Source organism: Mustelus asterias, unplaced genomic scaffold, assembly GCF_964213995.1.
Source record: "Mustelus asterias unplaced genomic scaffold, sMusAst1.hap1.1 HAP1_SCAFFOLD_1506, whole genome shotgun sequence".
Taxonomy (NCBI): domain Eukaryota; kingdom Metazoa; phylum Chordata; class Chondrichthyes; order Carcharhiniformes; family Triakidae; genus Mustelus; species Mustelus asterias.
This window is the reverse complement of record NW_027591451.1, coordinates 1,111-20,585: the sequence shown is the minus strand read 5'-3', so window position 1 is coordinate 20,585 and position 19,475 is coordinate 1,111. Positions and strand designations below refer to the sequence as shown.

The following is a 19,475-nucleotide window of genomic DNA, read 5'->3' as shown; positions in this document are numbered from 1 at the left end:
CGAACCCCTCGATTAGATTCCAGTCTGTAACTCACTCCCGGGTATCTGTTATTCTATATATAAACCACCCCGAACCCCTCGATCAGATTCCAGTCTGTAACTCACTCCCGGGTATCTGTTATTCTATATATAAACCATCCTGAACCCCTCGATTAGATTCCCGTCTGTAACTCACTCCCGGGTATCTGTGATTCTATATATAAACCATCCCGAACCCCTCGATTAGATTCCAGTCTGTAACTCACTCCCGGGTATCTGTTATTCTATATATAAACCATCCCGAACCCCTCGATTAGATTCCAGTCTGTAACTCACTCCTGCGAATCTGTGATTCTATATATAAACCACCCCGAACCCCTCGATTAGATTCCAGTCTGTAACTCACTCCCGGGTATCTGTGATTCTATATATAAACCCCCCTGAAACCCTCGATTAGATTCCAGTCTGTAACTCACTCCCGGGTATCTGTTATTCTATATATAAACCACCCCGAACCCCTCGATTAGATTCCAGTCTGTAACTCACTCCCGGTTATCTGTTATTCTATATATAAACCACTCTGAACCCCTCGATTAGATTCCAGTCTGTAACTCACTCCCGGGTATCTGTTATTCTATATATAAACCACCCTGAACCCCTCGATCAGATTCCAGTCTGTAACTCACTCCCGGGTATCTGTTATTCTATATATAAACCACCCCGAACCCCTCGATTAGATTCCAGTCTGTAACTCACTCCCGGGTATCTGTTATTCTATATATAAACCACGCTGAACCCCTCGATTAGATTCCAGTCTGTAACTCACTCCCGGGTATCTGTTATTCTATATATAAACCACCCCGAACCCCTCGATTAGATTCCAGTCTGTAACTCACTCCCGGGTATCTGTGATTCTATATATAAACCACCCCAAACCCCTCGATTAGATTCCAGTCTGTAACTCACTCCCGGGTATCTGTGATTCTATATATAAACCACCCCAAACCCCTCGATTAGATTCCAGTCTGTAACTCACTCCCGGGTATCTGTTATTCTATATATAAACCACCTCGAATCCCTCGATTAGATTCCAGTCTGTAACTCACTCCCGGGTATCTGTGATTCTATATATAAACCACCCCAAACCCCTCGATTAGATTCCAGTCTGTAACTCACTCCCGGGTATCTGTGATTCTATATATAAACCACCCCAAACCCCTCGATTAGATTCCAGTCTGTAACTCACTCCCGGGTATCTGTTATTCTATATATAAACCACCCCGAACCCCTCGATTAGATTCCAGTCTGTAACTCACTCCCGGGTATCTGTTATTCTATATATAAACCACCCCAAACCCCTCGATTAGATTCCAGTCTGTAACTCACTCCCGGGTATCTGTTATTCTATATATAAACCACCCCAAACCCCTCGATCAGATTCCAGTCTCAAACTCACTCCCGGGTATCTGTTATTCTATATATAAACCACCCTGAACCCCTCGATTAGATTCCAGTCTGTAACTCACTCCCGGGTATCTGTTATTCTATATATAAACCACCCCGAAACCCTCGATTAGATTCCAATCTGTAACTCACTCCCGGGTATCTGTTATTCTATATATAAGCCACCCTGAACCCCTCGATCAGATTCCAGTCTGTAACTCACTCCCGGGTATCTGTTATTCTATATATAAACCACCCCAAACCCCTCGATCAGATTCCAGTCTCAAACTCACTCCCGGGTGTCTGTTATTCTATATATAAACCACCCCGAACCCCTCGATTAGATTCCAGCCTGTAACTCACTCCCGGGTATCTGTTATTCTATATATAAACCACCCCAAACCCCTCGATTAGATTCCAGTCTGTAACTCACTCCCGGGTATCTGTTATTCTATATATAAACCACCCCAAACCCCTCGATCAGATTCCAGTCTCAAACTCACTCCCGGGTATCTGTTATTCTATATATAAACCACCCTGAACCCCTCGATTAGATTCCAGTCTGTAACTCACTCCCGGGTATCTGTTATTCTATATATAAACCACCCCGAAACCCTCGATTAGATTCCAGTCTGTAACTCACTCCCGGGTATCTGTTATTCTATATATAAACCACCCTGAATCCCTCGATTAGATTCCAGTCTGTAACTCACTCCCGGGTATCTGTTATTCTATATATAAACCACCCTGAATCCCTCGATTAGATTCCAGTCTGTAACTCACTCCCGGGTATCTGTTATTCCATATATAAACCACCCCGAACCCCTCGATTAGATTCCAGTCTGTAACTCACTCCCGGGTATCTGTGATTCTATATATAAACCACCCCAAACCCCTCGATTAGATTCCAGTCTGTAACTCACTCCCGGGTATCTGTTATTCTATATATAAACCACCCCGAACCCCTCGATTAGATTCCAGTCTGTAACTCACTCCCGGGTATCTGTTATTCTATATATAAACCACCCCGAACCCCTCGATCAGATTCCAGTCTGTAACTCACTCCCGGGAATCTGTTATTCTCTATATAAACCACCCCGAACCCCTCGATTAGATTCCACGCAGCTGATTCTGTCTCTATTGGCTCTTATTTCGACCAATCAAAATTGGATCCACGAGATCCCTGGCGTCAAATTGCAATAGATAAATCTGTGTCCTATTGGTTCAATTTCCAATCTCAGCCTCTGCTGAAGTTATTTTGCTTTTGAAATGAATAATTCGATCTTCCTTCATCTACATCGTGCACCTGCTCAGTGCCAGAAGCCACTGTCACCTTGTCTTTATCTCAGTCTCGTTGCTGATGTGACTGACAGCCTCGAAGAGTCAGTAGCACTCTGGTTCTTTCTGTAACGCTGGGGGGAGATTGTACACTCGAGTGGTTCCGTCCTCTTGCTGTGAGTTCCGGTGTCAGACAAAGCCAGCCTCTGTGCCAACAATCTCGCTCATAGTGAAATGAATTGGCTCAGAAATGCCCCACTCAGCAAATTCGAGATCATGTTGCAATTTGTTCAGGGTGACAACCAACTATTTTTGAATAACATGAACTCATTGCAAATGATTTTATTAATGTGGAGTGGTCCAAAGTTCCCAATCTCCCAGCCAGAATAGACTCGGGACTGTGAGCCTGGTTCCTCATCCCTGTGATGGTGATGAGATTTTGATTTGATTTGATTTATTATTGTCACATGTATTAACATACAGTGAAAAGTATTGTTTCTTGCGCGCTATACAGACAAAGCATACCGTTCATAGATAAGGAAACGAGGGAGTGCAGAATGTAGTGTTACAGTCATAGCTAGGGTGTAGAGAAAGATCAACTTAATGCAAGGTAAGTCTATTCAAAAGTCTAATGGCAGCAGGGAAGAAGCTGTTCTTGAGTCGGTTGGTACGTGACCTCAGACTTTTGTATCTTTTTCCTGAAGGAAGAATGTGGAAGAGAGAATGTCCGGGGTGTGTGGGGTCTTTAATTATGCTGGCTGCTTTGCCGAGGCAGCGGGAAGTGTAGACAGAGTCAATGGATGGGAGGCTGGTTTGCATGATGGGTTGGGCTACATTCCCAACCTTTTGTAGTTCCTTGCGGTCTTGGGCCGAGCAGGAGCCCAGACCAAGCTGTGATACAACCAGAAAGAATGCTTTCTATGGTGCATCTGTAAAAGTTGGTGAGAGTTGTAGCAGACATGCCAAATTTCCTTAGTCTTCTGAGAAAGTAGAGGTGTTGGTGGGTTTTCTTATCTATAGTGTCGGCTTGGGGTGGACCAGGACAGGTTGTTGGTGATCTGGACACCTAAAAAGAGAGAGGAAGTATATCCTACAGCATTTCAATTTCACTTTGTCACCTTGCAAAACACTCACCCTCTGCCTGAGTGAGATCACAAACAGCAATCTATATCAGTTTCAGGTGATGTGTGAGGGAGGGATTTGATGGGGGCCGAGGAGACCTCTGCTCTCTGTTCAATATCGAGCTGGCTAGGAGGCAGAGCCATCCTTTAATTCTCTCTGAAAGGATTGGGACCATCGATAGTTGCCTGGATTCTGACAGCAACCACACCCTCCTCCTCCAGCCCTCTCTTGTCCAGCTCGCTGGGACTACTCTCATCTGATTCCATTCTCCTCCATTGAATCAAAGCCAGAGAGGCACTGACAATGTCCTCTCTTCCCATTGCTGCTCCGGTATTTCTGGGGTCCGCATGGATCGACCCTCTGCCCGATTGCTCATCCTCCCCGCAGTCACAATCAGCCGTCACCATCAAGCTGAAAGCAGCCGGCCTTCCCAGCAGCTCTCTGTCCAACAGCCTGGACTGACTCAGCAGAAATATCCGAGACTGAACCAGTCGCATCAAACCCCATCACAAACTCTGCTTCCCAGGAACTGACTCAATGCCTGCCTGGAAACAGTCTGACAAGAAATCAAACTGCCCCATCCCCCCCTCACCCCTCCTCACCCCCATCCCCCCCTCACCCTTCCTCACCCCCTTCGACCCCCCCATCCCCCCCTCACCCCTCCTCACCCCCTTCGACACCCCATCCCCCCCTCACCCCTCCTCACCCCCTTCGACCCCCCATCCCCCCTCACCCCCTTCGACCCCCCATCACCCCCTCACCCCTCCTCACCCCCTTCGACCCCCCATCCCCCCCTCACCTTTCCTCACCCCCTTCGACCCCCCCATCCCCCCCTCACCCCTCCTCACCCCCTTCGACCCCCCATCCCCCCCTCACCCTTCCTCACCCCCTTCGACCCCCCCATCCCCCCCTCACCCCTCCTCACCCCCTTCGACACCCCATCCCCCCCTCACCCCTCCTCACCCCCTTCGACCCCCCATCCCCCCCTCACCCCCTTCGACCCCCCATCACCCTCTCACCCCTCCTCACCCCCTTCGACCCCCCATCCCCCCCTCACCCCTCCTCACCCCCTTCGACCCCCCCATCCCCTCCTCACCCCCTTCGACCCCCCATCCTCCCCTCACCCCTCCTCACCCCCTTCGACCCCCCCATCCCCCCCTCACCCCCTTCGACCCCCCCATCCCCCCCTCACCCCTCCTCACCCCCTTCGACCCCCCATCACCCCCTTCGACCCCCCATCACCCCCCTCACCCCCCTCACCCCCTTCGACCCTCCTATCCCCCCCTCACCCCCTTCGAACCCCATCACTCCCCTCACCCCCTTCAACCCCCATCACCTCCAACCCCCCATCAACCCCCCCACCCCCTTCAATCCCCCAACTCCCATCACCCCCCTCACCCCAACCCCCCATCAACCCCCCCACCCCCTTCGATCCCCCAACTCCCATCACCCCCCTCACCCCCCATCACCCCAACCCCACATCAACCCCCCCACCCCCTTTGATCCCCCAACTCCCATCACCCCCCATCATCACTCCATCACCTCCCTCACCACCTTCAACCTCCCACCACCCCCAACCTCCCCATCAATCCCCTGCCACCCCCCACTCCCTCAACCTCCCATCACCCACCCAAACCCCCAAAACCCCCTCAACCCCCAACACCTCCTCACCCCCCCCATCACGTCCCTCAACCCCTCCAAACCCCCTCAACCCCCATCATCCCCCACCCCCTGTGCTCTATGCCTTACGTTCCCTCCCACCCCCCATGCTCGCTGACCCACACTGCCCCCCGCTCCCCGCCGTAGCGCTGTGCCGCCCCAGCCCAGGTAACTTAAAATAATCGACAAGATTCAACAATACCTGCACAGCTGATTCTGCATTTCGATAGCACCTTTCACAACCTCTGGATGTCCCAGTGTGCTTCACAGCCAACGAGGTCATGGTTGAACAAAGTCTTGGTTCTAAGCTTGGAAATGAGGTAGTTCATGAGTGCACAGCAAGATCCCACAAACAGCACTGTGATGGTTTTCTGAGGATGTGGTTTCTTCGCTGTGACCTGTATGAAGGGAAATGGAGATTTCTGGCAACTTCTTTCTGGAACACGGGCTTCAAAACAATTCTCTTCAACCCCATCCCACCCACTCCTCCCCCAGACACAGCGGCGCTCCCACAGGGAATGTTTTCCCTCCACCAGTTCCCCATTGTTCTCTGATGAACAGTAAGAAGTCTCACAACACCAGGTTAAAGTCCAGCAGGTCTATTTGGTAGCACGAGCTTTTGGAGCGCTGCTTCTGAGAGGACTTACTGAGCCTACCCCAGTCCAACGCCGGCATCTCCACATCATTTCTGATGAACATTCAGCCTGCAAGCAGTTCATTGCTGTGGCTGAGTGTCCACGTGTGAGTTTTAGCTCCGTCCCAGCTGCCTCCTGTCTGTCAGTATTAAGAACAAAGAACAATACAGCACAGGAACAGGCCCTTCGGCCCTCCAAGCCCGCGCCACTCCCTGGTCCAAACTAGACCATTCTTTTGTATCCCTCCATTCCCACTCCGTTCATATGGCTGTCTAGATAAGTCTTAAACGTTCCCAGTGTGTCCGCCTCCACCACCTTGCCTGGCAGCGCATTCCAGGCCCCCACCACCCTCTGTGTAAAATATGTCCGTCTGATATCTGTGTTAAACCTCCCCCCCTTCACCTTGAACCTATGACCCCTCGTGAACGTCACCACCGACCTGGGGAAAAGCTTCCCACCGTTCACCCTATCTATGCCTTTCATAATTTTATACACCTCTATTAAGTCTCCCCTCATCCTCCGTCTTTCCAGGGAGAACAACCCCAGTTTACCCAATCTCTCCTCATAACTAAGCCCCTCCATACCAGGTAACATCCTGGTAAACCTCCTCTGTACTCTCTCCAAAGCCGCCACGTCCTTCTGGTAGTGTGGCGACCAGAACTGGACGCAGTATTCCAGATGCGGCCGAACCAACGTTCTATACATCTGCAACATCAGACCCCAACTTTTATACTCTATGCCCCGTCCTATAAAGGCAAGCATGCCATATGCCTTCTTCACCACCTTCTCCACCTGTGACGTCACTTTCAAGGATCTGTGGATATTGTGTGTATGTCTGTGTTTGTACCCATGTGTGCGTGTTTGTGTCTCGACACGTGTGTGCATATGTCTGTGTGGGTGTTTTTTTAATTCATTCAAAGGCTGTGGGCATCACTGGCTGGAGCAGCATTTATTATCCATCCCTAATTGCCCCTTGAGAAGGTGGTGGTCAGCTGCCTTGTTGAACCCGCTGCGGTCGGTGTGCTGTCGGTACACCCACAGTGCTGTTAAGGAGGGAGTTCCAGGATTTTGAGCCAGTGACAGTGAAGGAACGGTGATATATTTCCAAGTCCAGATGGTGTGTGGCTTGGGAGGGGAACTTGCAGGTGGTGGTGTTCCCATGTATCTGCTACCCCCCCTTGTCCTTCGAGATGGTAGAGGTTGTGGGTTTGGAAGGTGCTGCCTGAGGAGCCTCCGTGACTTCCAGCAGAGCTTCTTTTAAACGTCACAAACGGTTGCAACTGTGTATGGGTGGTGGAGAGAGTGAATGTTTGTGGATTTAGTACCAATCAAACGGCCTGCTTTGTCCTGGATGGCGTTGAGCTTCTTGAGTGCTGTTGGAGTTGCACTCCCTCAGTACTGACCCTCTGACAGTGCGGCACTCCCTCAGTACTGACCCTCTGACAGTGCGGCACTCCCTCAGTACTGACCTTCTGACAGTGCGGCACTCCCTCAGTACTGACCCTCTGACAGTGCGGCACTCCCTCAGTACTGACCCTCTGACAGTGCGGCACTCCCTCAGTACTGACCCTCTGACAGTGCGGCACTCCCTCAGTACTGACCCTCTGACAGTGCGGCATTCCCTCAGTACTGACCCTCTGACAGTGCGGCACTCCCTCAGTACTGACCCTCTGACAGTGCGGCGCTCCCTCAGTACTGACCCTCTGACAGTGCGGCACTCCCTCAGTACTGACCCTCTGACAGGGCGGCACTCCCTCAGTACTGACCCTCTGACAGTGCGGCACTCCCTCAGTACTGACCCTCTGACAGTGCGGCACTCCCTCAGTACTGACCCTCTGACAGGGCGGCACTCCCTCAGTACTGACCCTCTGACAGTGCAGCACTCCCTCAGTATTGACCTTCTGACAGTGCGGCACTCCCTCAGTACTGACCCTCTGACAGTGCAGCACTCCCTCAGTACTGACCCTCTGACAGTGCAACACTCCCTCAGTACTGACACTCTGACAGTGCAGCACTCCCTCAGTACTGACCCTCTGACAGTGCGGCACTCCCTCAGTACTGACCCTCTGACAGTGCGGCACTCCCTCAGTACTGACCCTCTGACAGTGCGGCATTCCCTCAGTACTGACCCTCTGACAGTGCGGCACTCCCTCAGTACTGACCCTCTGACAGTGCGGCGCTCCCTCAGTACTGACCCTCTGACAGTGCGGCACTCCCTCAGTACTGACCCTCTGACAGGGCGGCACTCCCTCAGTACTGACCCTCTGACAGTGCGGCACTCCCTCAGTACTGACCCTCTGACAGTGCGGCACTCCCTCAGTACTGACCCTCTGACAGGGCGGCACTCCCTCAGTACTGACCCTCTGACAGTGCAGCACTCCCTCAGTATTGACCTTCTGACAGTGCGGCACTCCCTCAGTACTGACCCTCTGACAGTGCAGCACTCCCTCAGTACTGACCCTCTGACAGTGCCGCACTCCCTCAGTACTGACCCTCTGACAGTGCAGCACTTCCTCAGTATTGACCTTCTGACAGTGCGGCACTCCCTCAGTACTGACCCTCTGACAGTGCAACACTCCCTCAGTACTGACCCTCTGACAGTGCAGCACTCCCTCAGTACTGACCCTCTGACAGTGCAGCACTTCCTCAGTATTGACCTTCTGACAGTGCGGCACTCCCTCAGTACTGACCCTCTGACAGTGCAGCACTCCCTCAGTACTGACCCTCTGACAGTGCGGCACTCCCTCAGTACTGACCCTCTGACAGTGCAGCACTCCCTCAGTACTGACCCTCTGACAGTGCAACACTCCCTCAGTACTGACTTTCTGACAGTGCGGCATTCCCTCAGTAAAGGATGTTGCCTGGTATGGAAGGGCTTAGTTATGAGGAGAGATTGGGTAAACTGGGGTTGTTCTCACTGGAAAGACGGCGGATGAGGGGTGACCTAATAGAAGTGTATAAAATTATGAAAGGCATAGATAGGGTGAATGGTGGGAAGCTTTTTCCCAGGTCGGTGGTGACGTTCACGAGGGGTCATAGGTTCAAGGTGAGGGGGGGGAGGTTTAACACGGATATCAGAAGGACGTATTTTACACAGAGGGTGGCGGGGGCCTGGAATGCGCTGCCGGGCAAGGCGGTGGAGGCAGACACACTGGGAACGTTTAAGACTTATCTAGATAGCCACATGAACGGAGTGGGAATGGAGGGATACAAAAGAATGGTCTAGTTGGGACCAGGGAGCGGCGCGGGCTTGGAGGGCCGAAGGGCCTGTTCCTGTGCTGTATTGTTCTTTGTTCTTTGATCCTTTGATAGTGCAACACTCCCTCAGTACTGACTTTCTGACAGTGCGGCACTCCCTCAGTCCTGACCCTCTGACAGTGCGGCATTCCCTCAGTACTGACTTTCTGACAGTGCGGCACTCCCTCAGTCCTGACCCTCTGACAGTGCAGCACTCCCTCAGTACTGACTTTCTGACAGTGCGGCACTCCCTCAGTCCTGACCCTCTGACAGTGCAGCACTCCCTCAGTACTGACTTTCTGACAGTGCGGCACTCCCTCAGTACTGACCCTCTTTCAGTACGGCACTGTCTCATTACTGACCCTCTGACAGTGCGGCACTCCCTCAGTACTGACCCTCTGACAGTGCGGCACTCCCTCAGTGCTGACCCTCTGACAGTGCGGCACTCCCTCAGTACTGACTTTCTGACAGTGCGGCACTCCCTCAGTCCTGACCCTCTGACAGTGCAGCACTCCCTCAGTACTGACTTTCTGACAGTGCGGCACTCCCTCAGTCCTGACCCTCTGACAGTGCGGCACTCCCTCAGTACTGACCCTCTGACAGTGCGGCAATCCCTCAGCACTGACCCTCTGACAGTGCGGCAATCAAACCACTTAAAGCAGGACAAATCCAACCCGGCAAATTACCGCCCAATCAGTCCACTCTTGATCAACAGTAAAGTGATGGAAGGGGTCATCGACAGCGCTATCAAGCAGCACCTGCTCAGCAATAACCTGCTCAGTGACGTCCAGTTTGGATTTCGCCAGGGTCACTCAGGGTCACGCCAGGGTCACTCAGCTCCAGACCTCATTACAGCCTTGGTTCAAACATGGACAAAAGAGCTGAATTCCAGGGTGAGGTGAGAGTGACAGCTCTTGACATCAAGGCAGCATTTGACCGAGTGTGGCATCAAGGAGCCCGAGCGAAACTGGAATCAATGGGTATCAGGGGGCAAACTCTCCGCTGGTTGGAGTCATACCCGGCACATAGGAAGATGGTTGTGGTTGTGGAGGGTCAGTCATCTCAGCTCCAGGACATCTCTGCAGGAGTCCCTCAGGGTAGTGTCCTAGGCCCAACAATCTTCAGCTGCTTCATCAATGACCTTCCCTCCGTCATAAGGTCAGAAGTGGGGATGTTCGCCGATGATTGCACAATGTTCAGCACCATTCACGACTCCTCAGATACTGAAGCAGTCCACGTCCAAATGCAACAAGATGTGGACAATATCCAGGCTTGGGCCAACAAGTGGCAGTAACATCCGCGCCACACAAATGCCAGGCAAGGACCATCACCAATAAGAGACACTCTAACCACCGCCCCATGACATTCAATGGTGTTACCATTACTGAATCCCCCACTGTCAACATCCTTGGGGTTACCATTGACCAGAAACTCAACTGGACTCACCACATAAACACAGTGGCTACAAGAGCAGGTCAAAGGTTAGGAATACTGCAGCGAGTAACAGCACGTGGTTAGGTACAGAGTAAAGCTCCCTCTACACTGTCCCCTTCAAACACTCCCAGGACAGGCACAGCACGGGGTTAGATACAGAGTAAAGCTCCCTCTACACTGTCCCCATCAAACACTCCCAGGACAGGTACAGCACGGGCTTAGATACAGAGTAAAGCTCCCTCTACACTGTCCCCTTCAAACACTCCCAGGACAGGTACAGCACGGGGTTAGATACAGAGTAAAGCTCCCTCTACACTGTCCCCTTCAAACACTCCCAGGACAGGTACAGCATGGGGTTAGATACAGAGTAAAGCTCCTCCCTCTACACTGTCCCCATCAAACACTGTAAGAAGTCTCACAACACTAGGTTAAAGTCCAACAGGTTTATTTGGTAGCAAATAGCATAAGCTTTCGGAGCGCTGTTCCTTCGATGGGGACAGTGTAGAGGGAGCTTTACTCTGTATCTAACCCCGTGCTGTACCTGTCCTGGGAGTGTTTGATGGAGACAGTGTAGAGGGAGCTTTACTCTGTATCTAACCCCGTACTGCACCTGTCCTGGGAGTCATTTCCACTCCATCTGACGAAGGAGCAGCGCTCCGAAAGCATATGGTATTTGCTACCAAATAAACCTGTTAGACTTCAACCTGGTGTTGTGAGACTTCTTACTGTGTTCACCCCAGTCCAATGCCGGCACCTCCACCCCATCAAACACTCCCAGGACAGGTACAGCACGGGGTTAGATACAGAGTAAAGCTCCCTTTACACTGCCCCATCAAACACTCCCAGGACAGTACAGCATGGGGTTAGATACAGAGTAAAGCTCCCTCTACACTGTCCCCATCGAATACTCCCAGGACAGATACAGCATGGGGTTAGATACAGAGTAAAGCTCCCTCTACCCTGTCCCCCATCAAACACTCCCAGGACAGGTACAGCATAGGGTTAGATACAGAGTAAAGCTCCCTCTACACTCTCCCCATCAAACACTCCCAGTACAGATACAGCACGGGGCTAGATACAGAGTAAAGCTCCCTCTACACTGTCCCCCATCAAACACTCCCAGGACAGGTACAGCACGGGGTTAGATACAGAGTAAAGCTCCCTCGACACTGTCCCCATCAAACACTCCCAGGACAAGTGCAGCACGGGGTTAGATACAGAGTAAAGCTCCCTCTACACTGTCCCCATCAAACACTCCCAGGACAAGTGCAGCACGGGGTTAGATACAGAGTAAAGCTCCCTCTACACTGTCCCCATCAAACACTCCCAGTGGACTGGGCATCGAGTATAAAAGTTGGCAAATTATGTTACAGTTATATAAAACGTTGGTTAGGCCACATTTGGAATACTGTGTCCAATTCTGGTCACCACGCTACCAGAAGGAGGGATCAAACTGAAAGAAAATGCATACAAAGTGGCAAAGATTAGTTGGAAACTAGAGGATTGGAAAATCTTTAAAAGTCAACAGAAAACCAGAAAAAAAGCTATAAAGAAAAATAAGATGGATTATGAGAGTAAACGAGCTCAGAAAAGAAAAACAGAGAGCAAACATTTCTACAGATATATAAAACGAAAAAGAGTGGCGAAAGTAAACATTGGTCCTTTAGAGGATGAGAAAGGGGATGTAATAACTGGAAATGAGAAAATGGCTGAGGCATTGAACAGGTATTTTGTGTCGGTCTTCACAGTGGAAGACACAAATAACATGCCAAAAATTGATGACAGGAAGGCTATGGCAGGTGAGGACCGAGAAACTATCATTATCACGAAAGAGGTAGTGTTGGACAAGTTAATGCGGCTAAAGGTAGACAAGTCTCCTGGTCCTGATGGAATGCATCCCAGGGTACTAAAAGAGATGGCGGGAGAAATAGCAAATGCACTCATGGTAATTTACCAAAATTCGCTGGACTCTGGGGTGGTTCCCGCAGATTGGAAAACAGCAAATGTGACGCCACTGTTTAAAAAAGGAGGTAGACAAAAGGCAGGTAACTATAGGCCGGTTAGCTTAACTTCTGTAGTAGGGAAAATGCTTGAATCTATCATCAAGGAAGAAATAGCGAGGTATCTGGATAGGAATTGTCCCATTGGATAGGCGCAGCATGGGTTTATGAAAGGCAGGTCATGTTTGACTAATTTGGTGGAATTCTTTGAGAACATTACATGTGAAGTGGACAATGGGGAACCTGTGGATGTGGTGTATCTGGATTTCCAGAAGGCATTTGACAAGGTGCCGCACCAAAGGCTGCTACATAAGATAAAGGTGTACGGTGTTACGGGTAATGTATTAGCATGGATAGAGGATTGGTTAACTAACCGAAAGCACAGAGTGGGGGTAAATGGGTGTTTTTCTGGTTGGCGATTAGTGACGAGTGGTGTGCCTCAGGAATCAGTGTTGGGACCGCAATTGTTTACAATTTACATCGATGATTTGGAGTTGGGGACCCTTCAGCCCACCAAGCCGATCACAGTGTCCTATCCAGACCAACTGCCTGTATCCCTCTATTCCCCATTTGTTCATGTGTCTGTCCAGATAAGTCTTAAATGAGGCTAATGTAACTGCCTCAACCTCACTTGGCAGCGCATTCCAGGCCCCCACCGCCCTCTGTGTAAAAAACTTCCCTCACACATCTCCACTGAAACTTTCCCCCCTTACCTTGAACTTGTGCCCCATGTAATTGTGATCTCTGGCCTGGGGAAAAGCTTCCAACTGTTCATCCTATCCACACCCCTCATAATTTTATAAACTTCCATCAGGTCACCCCTCAGCCTCCGTCTTTCCAGGGAGAACATTCCCAGTTTATTCAATCTCTCCTCATAGCCAATACCTTCCGTACCAGGCAACATCCTGGTAAACCTTTTCTGTACTCCCTCCAAGGCCTCCACGTCCTTCTGGTAGCGGTGACCAGAATTGGACACAGTATTCTAAATGTGGCCTCACCAACGTTTTATGTAACTAACGTAATTTGCCAACTTTTATACTCGATGTCCTGTCCGATGAAGGCGAGCGTGCCGTATGCTTTCTTCACCACCTTTTCCACCTGTGCTGCCACTTTTAAGGATCTGTGGGCCTGTACTCCCAGATCTCTCTGTGTGTCTATGCTCCTGATGGTTCTGCCATTTATTTTATAGCTCCCACCTGTATTGGATCTACCAAAATGCATCTCCTCGCATTTGTCCAGATTAAATTCCATCTGCCATGCCTCCGCCCAATTTTCCAGCCTGTCTATATCCTGCTGTATTTTCTGACAATCTTCATCACTATCCGCAACTCCGCCAATCTTAGTATCATCCGCAAACTTGCTAATCAGACCAGCTACATTTTCTTGCAAGTCATTTATATATATTAAAAACAGCAGAGGTCCCAGCACTGATCGCTGCGGAACATCACTGGTTACAGACCTCCATTCAGAAAAATACCTTTCCACCGCTACTCTCTGTCTCCTATGGCCAAGACAGTTCCGAATCCATCTAGTTCGTTCACCCCTGGTCCCGTGTGATTTAATCTTTTGCACCAGCCTGCTATGAGGGACCTTGTCGAATGCTTTACTGTCCGTATGGACAACATCCACAGCCATTCTCTCGTCAATCATTTTTGTCACCTCCTCAAAAAACTCAACTAAATTAGTGAGACATGACCTCTCTCATACAAAACCATGCTGTCTGTCGCTATAAGACCATTCAGTTCAGTGAGGAATCCTGCACTCAGTGTGATTCCTGAGTGAGGAGAGAGGCAACAGTGAGGGATGGGTTCCTGTAATCAAGCCCAAAGTCAGGCCATGGATCTGCTGCAACGACTGTTTATAATTACAGTGAAAGTAGCCGTAATAAAACTGTCCGAAATGATCCACTTTAAAACAATATATTGAATTACAATGCAGTTATCTAATTTTAATAACCTATGTTATGCTTGGAACCACCCACACAAACTGACTGCACTTAACGTTAGATCACTCTGTACACAAGCCAAACACTTTCTGGATGAGACATTGTGATGTCAGTCAGACTGCTGAAACTGAATGGAATCTATCAAATTCATCCCGACTCTTCCCAGATCCTGCAAACCTACCAAACACTCCCAGCACGGGATTAGATACAGAGTAAAGCTCCCTCTACACTGTCCCCATCAAACACTCCCAGGACAGGTACAGCATGGGGTTAGATACAGAGTAAAGCTCCCTCTACACTGCCCCCATCAAACACTCCCAGCACGGGGTTAGATACAGAGTAAAGCTCCCTCTACACTGCCCCCATCAAACACTCCCAGCACGGGGTTAGATACAGAGTAAAGCTCCCTCTACACTGTCCCCATCAAACACTCCCAGGACAGGTACAGCACGGGGTTAGATACAGAGTAAAGCTCCTTCTACCCTGTCCCCATCAAACACTCCCAGGACAGGTACAGCACGGGGTTAGATACAGAGTAAAGCTCCCTCCACACTGTCCCCATCAAACAGTCCCAGGACAGGTACAGCACGGGGTTAGATACAGAGTAAAGCTCCCTCTACACTGTCCCCATCAAACACTCCCTGGGCAGGTACAGCACAGGGTTAGAATCATAGAATCATAGAAACCCTACAGTGCAGAAGGAGGCCATTCGGCCCATCGAGTCTACACCGACCACAATCCCACCCAGGCCCTACCCCCACATATTTTACCCGCTAACCTACGCATCTCAGGACTCTAAGGGGCAATTTTTAACCTGACCAATCAACCTAACCCGCACATCTTTGGACTGTGGGAGGAAACCGGAGCACCCGGAGGAAACCCACGCAGACACGAGGAGAATGTGCAAACTCCACACAGGTTAGATACAGAGTAAAGCTCCCTCTACACTGTCCCCATCAAACACTCCCTGGGCAGGTACAGCACGGGGTTAGATACAGAGTAAAGCTCCCTTGACACTGTCCCCATCAAACACTCCCAGGACAGGTACAGCATGGGGTCAGATACAGAGTAAAGCTCCCTCTACACTGTCCCCATCAAACACTCCCTGGGTAGGTACAGCACAGGGTTAGATACAGAGTAAAGCTCCCTCTACACTGTCCCCATCAAACACTCCCAGGACAGGTACAGCATGGGGTTAGATACAGAGTAAAGCTCCCTCTACAGTGTCCCCATCAAACACTCCCAGGACAGGTACAGCACGGGGTTAGATACAGAGTAAAGCTCCCTCTAGTGTTTCTGTCAAACATAGCCACAGCACAAATGAGATACAAAACAGAGCTTCCTCTTTCTCCCCATTGCCCGATATCAATTCCCAAACTAAAGTCATTGGGGTGATGAGGGGAGAGGTGTAGGTGGGAATGAGTAATTAAAGAGAATGTGCCCAGACATCTCTGGGTCCAATTGCTGCCTCAGGAACATTTTGGCACTGTGTGTAACATGTCTGTCTCAATCCTCCAACATAATTTCACAACAGTCACAATATTTCTCTGTGTTTCACAACAAACACTCAGGATACTGTCTCTCCCTCTCACAATACAGATCCCAGCACCAAACAGTGGAGTAGGTTCCAGAGTGCAGAAGCTTGTGGGTATTAGATACATAGAAACTAGAAGCAGGAGGAGGCCATTCGGCCCTTCGAGCCTGCTCCACCATTCATTATGATTATGGCTGATCATCAAATTAAATATCCTGATCCCCCCCTTCCTCCCATATCCCTTTAGCCCCAAGAGCTATATCTAATTTTTTCCTGAAATCACACAATGTTTTGGCCTCAACTACTTTCTGTGGGAGTGAATTCCACACATTCACCGCCCTCTGGGTGAAGAAATTTCTCCTCACCTCAGTTCTAAAAGGTTTACCCCTTATCCTCAAACCATGACCCCTAGTTCTGGACTCCCCCACCATTGGGAACATTCTTTCTGAATCTACCCTGTCCAACCCTGATAGAACTTTATAAGTTTCTATGAGATCCCCTCTCACTCTTCTAAACTCCAGTGAATGTAATCCTAACTGACTTAGTCTCTCCTCATATGAGAGACCCACCATCCTAGGAATCAGCCTGGTAAACCTTCGCTGTGCTCCCTCTGTAGCAAGGAGATCCTTCCTCAGATAAGGACACCAAAACTGCTCACAATACTCCATGTGTGGCTGCCATTATAACTGATTGTCCTGTGATGGTGGTCTGGGCAGTGGATGATGGGTGCAGGTTGGAGAGCCTGTTGATGGGATAAAAATTTCGGGGCTGCGTACAGTCGTAGTTTCGGGGATATACGTGTGGGATCGGAATGGGGAGCAGCTGGGCAGTATGGGCTCTTTCTGTGCTGTCCATTGTCTGTGTGTCTGTCCGAGTTGCCTGTTGAATCCTTCTGTCTCGCGATCAAGCTGGTGCCTTCCTGCCGCGACCCACCTCCTCCTCCCAACCCCACACAAACCACTCACAAACTCAGAGTTGGATCAGAACAACGATAAGGAGAGAAGCACAGGCCGAGGGGGAGTGATTGATGTTCCTCCCAATATCCAATTAAAGTGAACAGGGTCCTGTCTTGCCGAGTCCAACTCAGCTTTCCCCAGTAATTAAACTAGAGCAGACATCTTTCCAACTGATACAAAACAGATGTTTTGCGATTCGTCACAACCGATAATTTTCAGAGTATTCCTTTCAATTTTCTTATTCTCCTGAAGGTGCTGACTCTCACTGGGGTACAGGGCCCCCTCCTCTCCTGAAGGTGCTGACTCTCACTGGGGTACAGGGCCCCCTCCTCTCCTGAAGGTGCTGACTCTCACTGGGGTACAGGGCCCCCTCCTCTCCTGAAGGTGCTGACTCTCACTGGGGTACAGGGCCCCCTCCTCTCCTGAAGGTGCTGACTCTCACTGGGGTACAGGGTCCCCTCCTCTCCTGAAGGTGCTGACTCTCACTGGGGTACAGGGTCCCCTCCTCTCCTGAAGGTGCTGACTCTCACTGGGGTACAGGGTCCCCTCCTCTCCTGAAGGTGCTGACTCTCACTGGGGTACAGGGTCCCCTCCTCTCCTGAAGGTGCTGACTCTCACTGGGGTAAAGGGTCCCCCTCCTCTCCTGAAGGTGCTGACTCTCACTGGGGTAAAGGGTCCCCCTCCTCTCCTGAAGGTGCTGACTCTCACTGGATCTCTGGCCAATGCTAATTAATGAAATGGGAATGTTTCTATTGGTTAGAGAGTGAATTTTCTCAGCCTATTCAGCAGGATGGGGTGTCAGAGTAGATTCTGTTCAGACATTGCTGGGCTTGTGATTAGGCCTGAGGGTAGCAGTATCAGTCTCCCATTCACTTGGAACTGGCTCAAATGTTGCTGATCCTGTTACCTGGCTCTTTATGCTTCTCCTGAGTGTGGTCTGTCGTGTGGAGCCTCAACCTACTGAGCTTCCATTTGCATCTTCCTTTGCACAGGTATGTTCCCTCATTCAGGAGTCACCGAGGAACACGAGAACAGGGAGAAACTCCACACGATTCTGGACACGATCACGGACACCTTGATCTGGTGTATGTCTAAGAGTGGAATCCCAGCTCAGCAGCAAGCCACGCGTCTGGCGCATCTCCTGATGCTGCTATCCCACATCCGGCACGCAAGGTACCACGATCCTCAATCTTACTCTGCTCTCAATATCTCTGTCAACTTCCCTCTCACTCTGGCCCTTTGGTATCCGCATATCTACCTCTCTGTGCCTCTCTCTCTCTGTGCCTCTATCTCTCTCTGCCTCTCTCTCTCTCTCTGTGCCTCTATCTCGTTCTCTGTGCCTCTTTCTATCTCTGCCTCTCTCTCTCTCTCTGCCTCTCTCTCTCTCTCTCTCTGTGCCTCTCTTCTCTCTCTCTGTGCTTCTTTCTATCTCTCTCTGCCTCTCTCTCTCTCTGTGCCTCTTTCTATCTCCCTCTGCCTCTCTCTCTCTCTCTGTGCCTCTCTTTCTCTCTCTCTGCCTCTCTCTATCTCTCTGTGCCTTTATTTCTGTAAGAAGTTTAACAACACCAGGTTAAAATCCAACAGGTTTATTTGGTAGCAAAAGCCACTAGCTTTCGGAGCGCTGCTCCTTCGTCAGGTAAGTCCTTTATTTCCTTTACTTCTGCACAGTCCATAAAGAGACTACTCAGCTGAGCAAATCTGTGCCGGCTCTTTCTGTTGTTCCATTTCCCTCCTCTTTCCCCAGATCGTTGCAGTTTTAAATATTTATCCAATTCCGTTATGAAGTTGTCTATTGAATCTCTGATAGCTGGCAGACTCACCGGCCTTTGGTTTCCTGCTTTCTGTCTCCATCCTTCTTTCCGTGAAGGAGTTCCATTTGCGGTTTTCCAATCCGCTGGGACCTTCCCACAATCCGGAAATTTCTGCAGTCGGGATGCAGGTTGCCTGGTCCAGGAGACTTGTCATCTTTTAGTCCTGTGAATGTTCCTGGCGGCGTGGCTCTAGTCATGCTGACAGTTCCAGGGTTCCTCCCTCCCCTTCTCCTCCTGATTCTTTGCTATTCTCAGAATGCTTCCACGGTGAAGACAGACGCAAATAATTGTTCAAAGTTTCTCCTTGTTTCCCAATATTAATTCCCCCTCTCACCCCCTGAGGGCCGAGTGTTTCTGTGGAACTTGCCAATTCAGTGAGTGTTTCACTGTTCACACTGTGGGGGGAATTCACCGGCCCCGCTCCTGATGGCGGGAATTCCAG

The 19,475-nt window shown here is 50.3% G+C and overlaps 1 protein-coding gene across 1 annotated transcript in view; it reads left to right on the top strand.

The window, feature by feature from the left end:
* LOC144488386 (estrogen receptor beta-like) overlaps positions 1 to 18,395 on the top strand; it is a gene marked incomplete at its 3' end in the record, with an annotated part of 66,848 nt that extends 48,453 nt beyond the window's left edge. Inside the window, exon 4 of the mRNA XM_078206453.1 lies at positions 18,215 to 18,395. Coding sequence (XP_078062579.1) covers positions 18,215 to 18,395 — 181 coding nt within the window. The remainder of the gene's footprint in view (positions 1 to 18,214) is intronic.
* Between the last annotated feature and the right edge of the window lie 1,080 nt (positions 18,396 to 19,475).